Here is a 13403-nt window from a genome sequence, read left to right as displayed (position 1 = left end):
CCCGGAGTTGCGTAGCCCAGGACCACCGCTGGGGAGGTGGCACAGCTGGCAGGCTCCCTACCTGGCTCCGTGCCTCCCTGGAAGCAGCAACAGCCCCCTCCTTCAGCTCCTCAGTGGAGGCATGGCCAGGCAGCTCTGCACGCTGTCTCCGCCCTGAGCACTGCCTCCACAGCTCTTATTGGTTGGGAGGAGGATGTTGCTGCTTCAGGGTAAGTGCTACCCAGATCCCTCACCCTGTCTCATGACCCAACCCCCTACTCTCTCCTACACCCAAACTCCTGCTGCTGGGGAGCACGGTGACCCGAGACTACCCCAGCAGCAGCCTGTGCAACTTGCCCAGGGGCTGCCCCAGGGCCAAGCTCACCAGCTGCTGCAGAAGTCACAGAAAGTCCCAGAATCTGTGACCTCCATGACAAACTCACAGCCTTAATCATAGGAAACTGAGCAATAAGGGAGCTGGGGAATCAACTCATAATTTATATTGGCTACTGACCATCTCCAGAATGGTTAGTAGCAAACAGTTCATGGAGCATATTTTGATAGGAAACTTTTTCAGTCCAAAAATGTAGACCAGTTCAAATCATTAAAGCACCATAAGAATTTATAAGGTCATACTGTCCTTTACACCACTCTGGTAATGTAAAGGAGCCTTAAAACTTTGACACCTGTTTTATACTCCTGGGGGAATTCACAAAGACAATGGGAACAACTGACTAAGAAGACAGGCTGCTACGTTCTGCTCTGCCTGAGGGGACAGAGCCTGCCCCATGCCTAACTCCTCAGAAACACCCTGAAACTCTGTCCCTCCATGCCAAATGTGCCGCAATAGCGAGCGAGAGGGAGAGAATGTCTCTCTGACACGCATGACTGCTCAGCTGCTCTTCCCCCACTTCAGGAGCCCAAACCGACCTGCCTATGCTGCCAGGGAGGAGTGCATGACTGCTCTTGCAGCTTCCCTGTGCTTCTCCATCAGAAGTCATTTTTCTGTGGGGAAGCATAGAAATCTGCAGAGAACATGAATTCTGCGCACGTGCAGTGACACAAATTTCCCCCAGGAGTACATTGCACTGTGGCTGCATGGAGTGTAACAGAGGCTTTTAAATGACAATGAGATGCTCAGTGGAGGACTGAGGAGAGACTAAAAAGGTGGCAAATGAAGGGTACTGAGATATAAATGGACTATACGTTGTATTTTCCAGACGTAGGCAGTTATACAAAGGTAACACCCCGCCTACAACCCAAACCCCTCAGGAATCATGGGTGTACCCCTCTTTCCCCTGAGTCTGTCTCTCTGTCTGTCCGCACAGAGAGGCGTTTGTACCAGGCCCGCCATTCGACCACGTGCTTGTCCAAAGCCCGGCATACTCCGAGCTCGCGGACGCTCGTGACCAACGGCGGCGGGATTTCCAAGGTCGCGGCCGTGACCCCGCCAGGGAGGCCCGCCCAAGCCGGCGCCTCCCGGGGCTCGGAGCACTGAGGTGAGGCGACAGGCTCCGCCCTCCGGAGCGCGCTCGAGGACGCAGAACGGGGCGCTCTGCGCAGGCCGCGCTGTGACAGCGGGGAAGCGGGCGCCTGTGAGAGGGGGCGTGGCTTAGCTCTCGCCCAGGCCGGAGCACCCACGTGATCCAGGCTGCTTCCCAGCAGCCCCTGCATTTGCCCCGGAAGCGGAAGTGTGCAAAGGGGGAGCGGGGGAGGCAGGGAGCGCAGGTGTTGATCGCGCGCAGGTTTGCGCCCTGCCCTCTGCAGGCCATGGCGCGGATCTCCCGCACGCTGCTCATCTTCGGCGGGTTCGCGGCCGTGGTGGGGGCGGCGTTTTATCCCATCTACTTCCGGCCGCTGCTGCAGGTGGAGCAATACAGTGAGTGCGGGACCCCCCCCCACCCCAACGAGCCTCACGTGATCCCCCCTGGGGTGGGCAGTGCCTCGGGTGATGCGGTCCCCGCCCCCCTCTGCCGATCCTCCCCTGTACGCCGCCGCTTCCTGTGCATCACTCTGGCGGCCCCTTCCTCCAGCCTGTGCCCCTCACCCTGCGCGGCTGAGCCCGCGGACGTTTCTCCTGTAGGGTGCCCGGTGCCCACCTGCGTGTCCCCTGTCCTCCCGGGCATGCCCCGGGCCCCAGTGAGCAACCTCCCCTTCGGGCATGCCCCGCCCCGGTCCCCTCCCTGTGTAACCCCTAGGACTCCTCCTCTCGCCCCTCACGATATCCTCTCTGTGCCGTACAGCAAGCGCTTCATTTACCCTTTGGGTTGTCCCTCCCTGAGCCTCCTGATCACATGCATCCCATGAAGTGAGCTGTAGCTCAGGAAAGCTCATGCTCAAATAAATTTGTTAGTCTCTAAGGTGCCACAAGTCCTCCTTTTCTTTTTGCTGATCACATGAGTTATTTTCCCCCATGGTCCCCTCCTGTGTTCCCCTCATCCTCTTGGCTGTCTCAGGGATTCAGATTTTCCTTGTTTTTTTTAGCCAGCCTATATATATATCCTGACAGAGCACCATTACTGCCTCCCACAATAAACGTCCGTAACCAGACAAGTGACACCTCCCTGCTGTCATCTGTTCTATATTTTCAGTAACTACTTAGCAAGAAACCTCCAGGAGAGGAGTTCTCTTCTTTCAAATGAAGTGCTTTGAAGAAAAGGCTTTGTGGTGATAGGTTCCATGGGTGGTTGTTGTGGCTGTATTCAGTTAGCTTGACAGTTCGGGCAGGATGGGTCACCAGCAGCTCTACTGGAGCCACGGCTGCCGCTCGTGCTGCCTGTGCTCGAACCGCCACGGCCTGATCCGCAAGTGCAGGCTGAACATGTGCAGGCAGTGTTTCTGCCAGTGTGCCAAGGACATCGGCTTCATCAAGTTGGACTAAACACTTCTTAAGTAGATGAGCTGTCACAAGAAGACTTCTGGACATAATTCTCTGCCTAATTTGGATAACTGGGAATGCTAAATTTACCAAGTCTTTGACATGCTATTTTGTGTATAAAATAAAATGGCTTAACAGTCTTTCTCTCCTTCCCCCTCACCTCCCCCACAAAAAAGAATCATGATGGAGATAGGATTAATGGTGCTAAGACATTCTAGCATCATCCCCCCCAAAGAACTCTGTCCATGCTGCATACTGAATGGTTTCTTGGAAAAACTGTTCTTTAAGACATGTGACTTTAGCAGTTGAATGGTGGGGTTTTTTCACCTTACTTTTATGTTGTAAACTGTAGAGTGAGCATGGGTTTTGTATCCATAACATTTGCTAGTTTGCTTTCAAGAGCGTCCCTTGGTGTCTGGAATACATTTTTTGCAACAAACTCACTTAACACAAGCTAATATTTTCACTATTCTTCCCTATTTCTCCCCTCTATTTCAGATAAAGATAACTTGTTGCAGATTAGGGAATAAATGCTCCTAATGTATACTACTTGTTGTTTCACATCATATAAAACGACCAATCTTTGCTATAGAAATATTTTTGAATAATCCCTCCTTTATTATTTGCTTGTAATATCCCATTGTTATAGAAAAGGGAGTTGAGGCAGACCTTTTACAGTGGAAAATAAAATCATATTAAACAACTGGAAACTCACCAAAATAGGCTTTTCAATGATCCATTACATAATATATGTGTGTATATGTACAATATAGGAGGCAGTGTGGACTGATGGCCTGAGCACAGCTGGAATCCAGAAACTCTAAATTTTGAATTCTGGCTGTATCACTGTGTTCCATTTTCTATTGTGAACATTAATAAGGCACGGGAGGACACAGGAACACTTGTTGTACCTCCAGGGTCTAAAATGCCTTTATTTTAAAAGATACCTAAACTTCAAGTTAATGTCCCATTACTTAAATCTCTCACATCCATGGAGTTGTAATTACTTTTTCAAGCTCCCAAAATGTGCTGTTCCCTCACAGAAAAAATTACGGATGTGGACCTATCCCAAAAGAGTCTGAGTTTGATGTGACAATGTATGGGGGAATCAAGAGAAGGGGAAAGAAAAGGACAATGATGACAATAAGAGCATACAGTTATGTGAATCAGTGAGGCATGAACACATTTTTAAACTCGTATTTTAAAACAAATATTTTCTACCTTCCCCTCAGTTCTGATAAATATTGCAGAAGAAGTGAGTTTTAGAGAGTAATTTGAATTGAAGCAGAAGAGAACATTCCAGCTTAAGGGGTGCATAAAGCTTCCCATAAATATACCACATATATAACCTGTATATAGTGTGAATTTAAGAGCTACCTTAGTCGCTAGTCATGATAACTTGAGTGACTAGAACGTCGTGAACATTGCCTTGAATGCTAGTCTAAACTATATTCTCTTTTTTCTTTGTTTTTCACGGTTAACTGTCTAGAATATGGTACTTTTCTAATCTACTGTTTGTTTGGCTCTTAAATTTTTAAACTTGCTGTTGTATTCTGTAAACAAATTTTTAAAAATCAAATGCTTTTTATGCAAGACCTAGATGAGTCAGTGTTTAGTGTTTTGCTGATGCAGAGCCAGCAGGGGGAGCATAAATTAACTTTCAGTTGATGCCAGAGTTTATTGTTGCTCCATTGTGCACAAAGAGCCATAAAACAATTCAGATGGAAACAGAAAAGAAAAAAAAATTGAAAAATACAGGAGATCAAATTTCTGCACAGAAATTTTATATCAAGCTTTTAAGGGGGACAACTAATAATGGAGAACAAAGGAGCTAATCTCTTATAATTTGTATCTCCATTTTAACACAAACTTTATTGTGATTCATCTATTGAAAGAGTTTGAAAATATTTTTGAATTGTAAAAGAGAAAGTGAAACAAATTTTATGGCCACCTCAGAGGGACTTTCATTTTATTTCAGTTTAAATGCCATGCTAATTGGTAAGCACCTACAGTCTGTTAGGAAAGCTCCACTTACTCAGACTGGAGCTTCCCACCAAGATACACTTTCTGTTCCATTTCCCATCAAAAACTGATCACTCTTCTCTGTATCCTGTTCCTCCTCATAATGCAGTTTAAATATAAATTACACACAAAACACTATGATAAAAGAACATCATTAAGGTTACAAAGTCAAGCACCCAAAAGTCTGGAAATTCCAGTATTAAGGTTGCCTGTGCAATCTTAATTCACTCCCCCTTGTCGATAGACTGTATCAAAATGTATATCTCCCAACTCCTCATCTGATACTCGTGACATTTCCCTCCCCTCTCTGCCCCACAGCTCCCAGTCCCAGCCTGCTCCTTCCAAAGGTCTGTCTCATTAGCTCCAATTTCCAGTCTCTTTGGCCAACAAGTGCCAGTCTCCTCCTCCAATTCTGTCACAGTTACTCTCTCTCTCTCCCTCCTCCCCGGGGGAGAGCGGGGGAAAGCTTGAGGCAGACTCCTGGCAGGGAAATTTTCAACCCAAATGGTTAAAGTTAAAAGCTATTGCAAACAGGTTCTTCTATTGGGAAGTGTCAGGGAAACTTGAAGATGTTTAGTGCGACCAGTCCTGTCTATAAGAAGATACATTATTATGATATCATATTATAAGAGCACCCAAAATGTTCTAACCACCCTTCTTCCATTTTGTAAAAATGGCCATACCAGGTCAGACCAATGTTCCATCTAGGCTAGTATCTTGTCTTACAACAGTGACCAGTGCCAGATGCTTCAGAGAGAGTGAACAAAACAGGGCAATTATTGAGTTATCCATCCCATTGTCTAGTCCCAGCTTCTGGCATTTGGACGTTTAGAGACATTCGGAGTATGGGGTTGTGTCCAGGTCATCTTGGCTAACCGCCATTGATGGACCCATCCTTCATGAGAATATTGGATTCTTTTTTTAACGCAGTTATACTTCACAAGATCCCATGGCAATGAGTTCCACAGGTTGACTGTGTGTTGTGTGAACAAGTACTTCCTTCTTGTTTTAAACCTCTCCGCCTATTAATTTCATTGGGTGACCCCTGGTTCTTGTGTTATTGAAGGGGTAAATAACACTTCCATATTCATTTTCTCCACACCATTCATGATTTTATAGACCTCTATCATATTCTCACTTTAGTAGTCTCTTTTCTAAGGTGAACAGTTTCAGTCTTTTTTAATCTCACCTCGTATGGAAGTTGTTCCATACACCTAATCATTTTTGTTGCCCTTTTCTGTACCATTTACAATTCTAACATCTTTTGTGAGATGGGACGACCAGATCTGCAGGCAGTATTCAAAGTTTGGGTGTACCATGGATTTACATAGTGGCATTATGATATTTTCTGTTTTATAATCTATCCCTTTTCTGGTGGCGTCTAACATTCTATTAGCTTTTTTGACTGCTGCTGCACATTGAACGGATGTTTTCAGAAAACTATCCACAATTACTCCAAGATCACTCCTTGAGCTAATTTAGATCACATCATTTTGTATGTATAGTTTTTCCAATGTGCATTATTTTTCACTCATCAGTGTTGCATTTTATCTGTCACTAAGGTGTTGTGTTCCCTAATATCACCTTTTGGCAATAGCTGACACTATATTATAGAAACACTATATCAAAGAAACTAATCCTTTCACATTATCTCTTTTTGGTTTGGTTATATATCCAAAAATTTTCTTGCTGTTTATTGGTCTGAGATGCAAGCTTTCATCCTGTGTGATTTATTATATTTTTGCTGAGCAGACTGCTGTTCACCAGCGTGTCAGACTATCACATGCAGATTTTTTTTGCTGCCTTTCTGATTCATAACATTTTGTTCGCTACTGTAAGAATATATGGTGTTTCTGTCTGTGTGATTTTACTGTTTGTTGTGTTTACCAGGGAAGGAACAGGCAACAAATCGATCTGGTATTGTTCAAGAGGATGTTCAGCCTCCAGGTAATAAAACACTCATTGAATACTATAATTTCAGCATTTAAATAGACTTTAAAAGCAAGTATGTTAAATTAAATAGTCTGTCCATTTAATTATTCAGTGTTCTTTTAGAAAAACTAACAAACAACTTGTAATACGTGACTTAGTGCTAAACAGTTTTCTCAGGCATCATCTGTGACAGGATTCCAGAGGTGCAGCTGGGACTTTGGGACCGCTGTGCCCCCTTAACTTTCCACCCTGGGGTTGTCTCTCACAATGCCTTGCTAGTTACAAGCAGCAAACCCCTCCAGGCGCTGTTATCACTCAGCACAACTGCACGTGGAGCTCCACACCCAGCTAGATTGCATGAATGCTCCCAGAGCCGCTCATGAATCACACAGAGAAAGGCATCAGCCGAATCTCCGCAGCTCCCAGCCTTGTACCTCAGGAATATAGTATCTTGCACTGCTCAAGACAAGCAGTTCACTAATTGGTTCACCACTTAATCAATGGAAGGTGGATATACACCAGCCTTTGTGAACCTGAGCAGATTTACCAAACGCTTCAGGCAAATTCACTGATAAAGATAAACAGTAAAACAAGTTTATTGATTACAAAAAGTCAGAATGGTTACCAAAAGAAAAGAAAATATAAGCATGCAGTCTAAACTCTCAACCCTATTAGACTTGGCAACATCTAGATTAAACAGTTTTTCTCACCCCACTGGATATTGCAGATCATAGTACGCAGGTTTCACCTTTGAAACCTGGGCCAGTCTCCTCTGTTGGAGTCTTCAGTCTTCGGAGTGTTCTTGTTGCTTGCAGCATAGGTGTAGGGAGGAGCAAAGGCAAAGCATGGGGCCCCTGTGCTCTATTTTATACTCTAAGCCCTGGTCTACACTGTGTGGGGAGATTAATCTAAGTTACGCGACTTCAGCTATGTGAATAATGTAGCTGAAGTCGACGTACTTAGACCGACTTACTGTGGTGTCTTCGCTACGGTGAGTCGACTGCTGCCACTCTCCTGTCGACTCTGCCTGCGCCTCTTGTGGCGCTGGAGTACAGGAGTCGACGGGAGAGCTCTCAGGGGTCGATTTAGCGTGCCTAGGCTAGACGCGATAAATCGATCCCCGCTGGATTGATCACTGCCTGCCAATGTGGCAGGTAGCGAAGACATACCCTTAGTCCATCCATGTGTTTGGAGAACATAATTCAAGGCATGTCTGGTGGGCATTGCTGAGTCTCCACCAGGCAAGGTTGAGCAATTCCCCTAGTGTGGCCTTGTGCAAGTGGGTCACTGAATTGTAACTCCCTTGCAGGATAATGGCTGTTGATGATTGTTTGACACCCGCCTAGGCTGTGGTTAGCTCCCTTGTCCTTGTCTGCAGGGATCTAATATCTGGGCAATTCCCCAATTCACAGCGTATTTTAGTGACAACCATACAACACAACTGCATAACTTTATATGCACTAATGATATACATATTTAGATAGGGTCATGATCTGCTGAAAGCCATTGTTCTTTCCCCTGATACCTCACATGTCATGCTTTATATGCAATATCACAGTTATAAACAAATGATGAATATTGGGGCTACAGGGCACTCCCCTGGGATGTAGAGTGTCACATCGTCGTTGCACAGAAATTTCACCAATTTAACTAACTTGGTTTAGAAATTGATTTAGTTAAATTGGTGCAACCCCTCTGTGTGGAGATATGTCACTTTTAAACCAGTTTCAGAGCATTCATGCAGAGGGGTTGTACAGATTAAACAACAGATTTCTAAACCAATTAAAAGCTTCTATGTGTAGGCTGGGCTTTACTGTAAAAATGTACATTTGCACTCTGCATTGCTGAATAGAAGCTCTAACCAAGAAACTATGTAGAACTGAGCTGCCTGAGCATGTATTGTTTCCATTGTCAGAAATATTTTGTTGATAATTACTGTTATAATTTCCAGCTAGCTTCTTTGGCTTGCTGTGCCAGTGAAAGAGATTCTTGTTGATAGGCAAAGTAAATGTAAGGGCTCTGGGAGGATTAAAGTACTAGCTGTTAGCCATTCAAGGTTGGCTATTTGTTGCTGCAGACAAGAGGCTATTTGTGTTTCTGTAATAGGTATTACAGGATTATTTGTTTCAATTTTTTTATAAAAGTCCAAATCAACTTCAGGGGAATATCGAGTAGAGAGGTGGTATTACTTCTGTATATAACATCAGTGAAACCATTACTTCAATATTGTATCCAGTGTATCCACACTTCAAATAGGATGTTAAAAAATTGGATAAGGTTCAGAAAAGAACTACAGGAATGAGTTGAGGTCTGGAAGATGTGCCTTATGGATTTAGACTAAAGAAGCTCAGTCTGTTTATCCAAAAGAAGGTTAAGCAGTGACTTGATCACTGTCTACAAGTGCCTACATGAGAGAGAGAGAGATGTCTGATAATAGACAGCTCTATAATCTAGTCGAAAAAGACATAGCAGATGGAAGCTAGATAAATTCAGACTAAAAATAAGATGCAGTTTTTTAACACTGAGAGTAATTAACCATTGGAACAACTTACCTAGAGTCTCCATGACTTGAATTCTTTAAATCAAGACTAGATGTCTTTCTAAATGATATGCATAGGTCAAACAGAAGTTACGGGCTTGATTCAGAAATTACAGTGTGCAGTTCTTTGACCTATTATGCAGGAGGTCAGACGATAATTATAATTGTCCTTTTGGCCTATAAAAATCTATAAACTCTTGATAGTGTTTTTTTTCTTGATTTATAGGGTTAAAAGTATGGTCTGATCCATTTGGAAGGAAATAACATCGTCTTTGTACATCACAAGGTGTGATTGAAGATGGATATGTTCAAAGCAACTATTTTGACTCATACACTGAGTGTATTGTTCGGGTGTTGCTGGAGAAGGATTCTTAATATGGTGGTTTAGGTAGTCACTTCAGTGAATGCTGCTGATTCTGAAGATTAATACTAATTTTTTCTTTAGAGTTCCGTAGCTTCTGGAACAAAATGGACTGACTGAGATGGCTGAATTATTTTTGAGTTTAGAGCTGAAACACTTTTTCATACGTTTGAGGGAAGAAAAGAGAACTTGCTATTTGGTTCAATCTTTAGCCATTTATAGAATAAATATGATTAGAATAAATTATGCAGATCATTGTAGTTTACTCCACTGTTTGATTATTCCTTTTTGAGTTTATAAATACAGATGAAAGACAGTATATGCAAGATGGGTGAACAATGCAGAAAGACTGTAGTGTGATACAGCTGTAAATCTGTAAACAATATTAAAATCATGTTTTTATTTAAACTGGCAGACATTTTCTCCATTTCATTATGTTTATTTTGTAAATAGGAAACAGCACTGGCAATGTCAGTGGGAGTAGAATGTATCTTGTAGGGTCTTTCTGTAAAGTCATGTTTTTTACAGTGAACATAATTAACCACTGGAACAATTTAACAAAAAATGTGGCAGATTCCCCATCATTGGAATCCATCAAAATTGGATGCTCTTCTAAAATGTGGTGTAGTTCAGCCACCTGTCCCTGGTCTTGATACAGTAATTACTGAGTGAAATTCTGTGGCACTTTATGCAGGAGTGATAACAAAGGTTCCTTCTGGCTTTACAATCTATTAATCTATAAATGGCCATCATATTTAATGTTACTGTAGCAACTTCCTTCTTGGAGGGGAACAGCATGAGGTCCAACAATGCTCTTAGGCCATAGAACAATATCAACAAGTGTGTTTCCCGCTGTTTATTTAGATTCTGTGTATATATGAAGCAAGATTTGTGCCATATTTTCCAATTAAAAAGTAGAGAATCAATCTGCTTGTCCCTATTTTCTTAAAAAGAAGCAACCTCTATAACAAAGCTAAGATGGATTAATTAACATACGCAGCAATTCAGGTTCAGACCACTCACAACTCCCAGTTAAATATCACAGATGAGATTCTGTGCTGTGTCTCTAAGCTCACAGCTCAGTGGTCGGAGGGGGCATCTTTAGAATCATAGAACTGGACGGGACCTCGAGAGGTCATCTAGTCCAGTCTCCTGCACTCAAGGCAAGACTAAGTATTATCTAAACCATCCCTGACAGGTGTTTGTCCAACCTGCTCTTAAAAATCCCCAATGATGGAAATTGCCTCCCTAGGCAATTTATTCCAGTGCTTAACCACTCTGACAGTTAAGAAGTTTATCCTAATGTCCAACCTAAACTGCCCTTGCTGCAATTTAAGTCCATTGCTTCTTGTCCTAGCCTCAGAGGTTAAGAAGAACAATTTTCCTCCCTCCTCCTTGTAACAACTGTTTATGTATTTGAAAACTGTTACCATGTCCCCTCTGTCTTCTCTTTTCCAGACTAAACAAACCCAGTTTTTTTCAATCTTCCCGCATAGGTCATGTTTTCTAGACCTTGAATCATTTTTGTTGCTCTTAATTGGACTTTTTCCAATTTATCCACATCTTTGCTGAAATGTGGCGCCCAGAACTGGACACAATACTCCCGTGCGGAGTAGAGTGGAAGGATTCTCGTGTCTTGCTTACAATACTCCTGCTAATACATCCCAGAAGGATGTTCACTTCTTTTGCAACAGTGTTACACTGCTGACTCATATTTAGCTTGTGATCCACTATGTTCCCCAGATCCCTTTCCTCAGTACTCCTTCCTAGGCAGTCATTTCCCATTTTGTATCTGTGCAACTGATTGTTCCTTCCTAAGTGGAATACTTTGCATTTGTCCTTATTGAATTTCCTCCTTACTAAAGTCAAGAGATACCATATCTACCGCTTCCCCCCCATCCACCAGGCTTGTTACCCTGTCAAAGAAAGCTATCAGGTTGGTTTGACACTGTTTGTTCTTGACAAATCCATGCTGACTTATTTATCACCTCATTATCTTCTAGGTGTTTGCAAATTGATTGCTTAATTATTTGCTGCATTATCTTTCCGGGTACAGAAGCTAAACTGACTGGTCTGTAATTCCCCGGGTTGTCCTTATTTCCCTTTTTATAGCTGGGCACTATATTTGCCCTTTTTCAGTCTTCTGGAATGTCTCCCGTCTTCCATGACTTTTGAAAGATAATCGCTAATGGCTCAGATATCTCCTCAGTCAGCTCCTTGAGTATTCTAGGATGCATTTCATCAGGCCCTGGTGATTTGAAGACATCTAACTTGTCTAAGTAATTTTTGACTCATTCTTTCCCTATTTTAGACTCTGATTCTACCTCAGTTTCATTGACATTCACTATGTTAGACGTCCAATCGTTACCAACCACCTTGGTGAAAACCGAAACAAAGAAGTCATTAAGCACCTCTGCTATTTCCACGTTTTCTGTTCTTGTTTCCCCCTCCCTTTATTGAGTAACAGGACTACCATGTCCTTGGTCTTCCTCTTGTATCTAATATATTTGTAAAAGGTTTTCTTGTTACCCTTTTTGTCTCTAGCTAGTTTAATCTAATTTTGTGCCTTGGCCTTTCAAATTTTGTCCCTACATACTTGTGTTATTTGTTTATATTCATCTTTTGTAATTTGACTAGTTTCCGCTCTTCGTAGGACTCTTTTTTTGAATTTCAGATCATTGAAGATCGCCTGGGTAAGCCAGAGTGGTCTCTTGCCATACTGCCCATCTTTCCTACTCTTGGGATAGTTCACTCTTGTGCCCTTAATAATGTCTCTTTGAAAAACTGCCAACTCTTGAACTGTTTTTCCCTTTAGACTTGCTTCCCATGGGATCTTACCTACCAGCTCCCTGAGTTTGCTAAAGTCTGCCTTCTTGAAATCCGTTATCCTTATTTTGCTGTTTTCCCTCCTACCATTCCTTAGAATCATGAACTCTACTATTTCATGATCACTGTCACCCAAGTTGCCTTCCACTTTCAAATTCTCAACCAGCACACTCCTAAGTCTGGATTTGCTCTGAAGCCCCTGGCATAACCTAGTCCTTGGAGGCCTGTCACTGATTGCATCACTGCCAAGGTTACATGTTAAAAGTTTACTTGCTGTGAGTCTGAGGCCTGACATGCCCTATCTCTTGTACCGGGACTTGTGAGGTGGTCCTCAGAAAGCAGCCTTACGGTTGTCTTCCCCAGTTCCTGTTCTGGGGGAATCCTCTGGTCAAATCGGGCTTTTAGAGCTCCTGAATGCTGCTCTGGCGGTCTTATTCATGTACAGGAGCTAGGCTTTCACCTCACATCTGAATCAGTGTTGCTGACAGCACCTTTGCTGTATTACATGGCACTGTCACTATGCTCCTATTTGAGCCTTGGGTAGAAAACCAAGAATCTAGTTTAATAAACTTGAGGTTGGAAAATTTCACACCAATTCAGGCATGTTTCTCAACAAAGTAAGATTGAGATGTTTGTGTTTGGGCGGGGTGGCTGGGTTGGTTCTACCTCATACAAAAGTCATATTGATCTATTTAAAGAAACAGTTCCAATCACTTTGCTTCTGTTTAAAAACTGAACTGAAATACTTCTTAGCTATACCTATGGTTCATAGCTTTAATCACTCACCGAGTAAATGTGTAGATTTAAACATGGATGCATGCACTGTAGAACAAATATTTGGAAACCATTTCTGAAGGACAGCATTT

The 13403-nt window shown here is 42.9% G+C and overlaps 2 protein-coding genes across 6 annotated transcripts in view; both read left to right on the top strand.

The window, feature by feature from the left end:
• The first annotated feature begins 1640 nt into the window (after window positions 1–1640).
• SMIM20 (small integral membrane protein 20) overlaps window positions 1641–13403 on the top strand; it is a 175681-nt gene continuing 163918 nt past the window's right edge. For 3 of the 5 annotated variants that reach the window (XM_073342351.1, XM_073342352.1, XM_073342350.1), the window contains exons 1-2: window positions 1642–1858; window positions 6770–6826. In XM_073342351.1, the coding sequence (XP_073198452.1) occupies window positions 1750–1858; window positions 6770–6826 (166 nt within the window). In that variant the 5' untranslated portion in view covers window positions 1642–1749. Of the gene's footprint in view, window positions 1859–6769; window positions 6827–9576; window positions 10120–13403 lie in introns of those variants that run through there. The other 2 variants (XM_073342353.1, XM_073342349.1) reach the window with 2 other exon arrangements.
• LOC140910700 (small ribosomal subunit protein uS14-like) lies at window positions 1868–6763 on the top strand. Its single transcript, XM_073342354.1, has one exon. It carries the CDS (start codon window positions 2708–2710, stop codon window positions 2858–2860), a length of 153 nt encoding a protein of 50 aa, XP_073198455.1. The 5' UTR covers window positions 1868–2707; the 3' UTR covers window positions 2861–6763.

This window comes from Lepidochelys kempii, chromosome 4, assembly GCF_965140265.1.
Source record: "Lepidochelys kempii isolate rLepKem1 chromosome 4, rLepKem1.hap2, whole genome shotgun sequence".
Classification (NCBI taxonomy): Eukaryota; Metazoa; Chordata; order Testudines; family Cheloniidae; genus Lepidochelys; species Lepidochelys kempii.
Note: the sequence above shows the minus strand (reverse complement) of the source record. Positions and strands in the feature narration are given on the sequence as shown.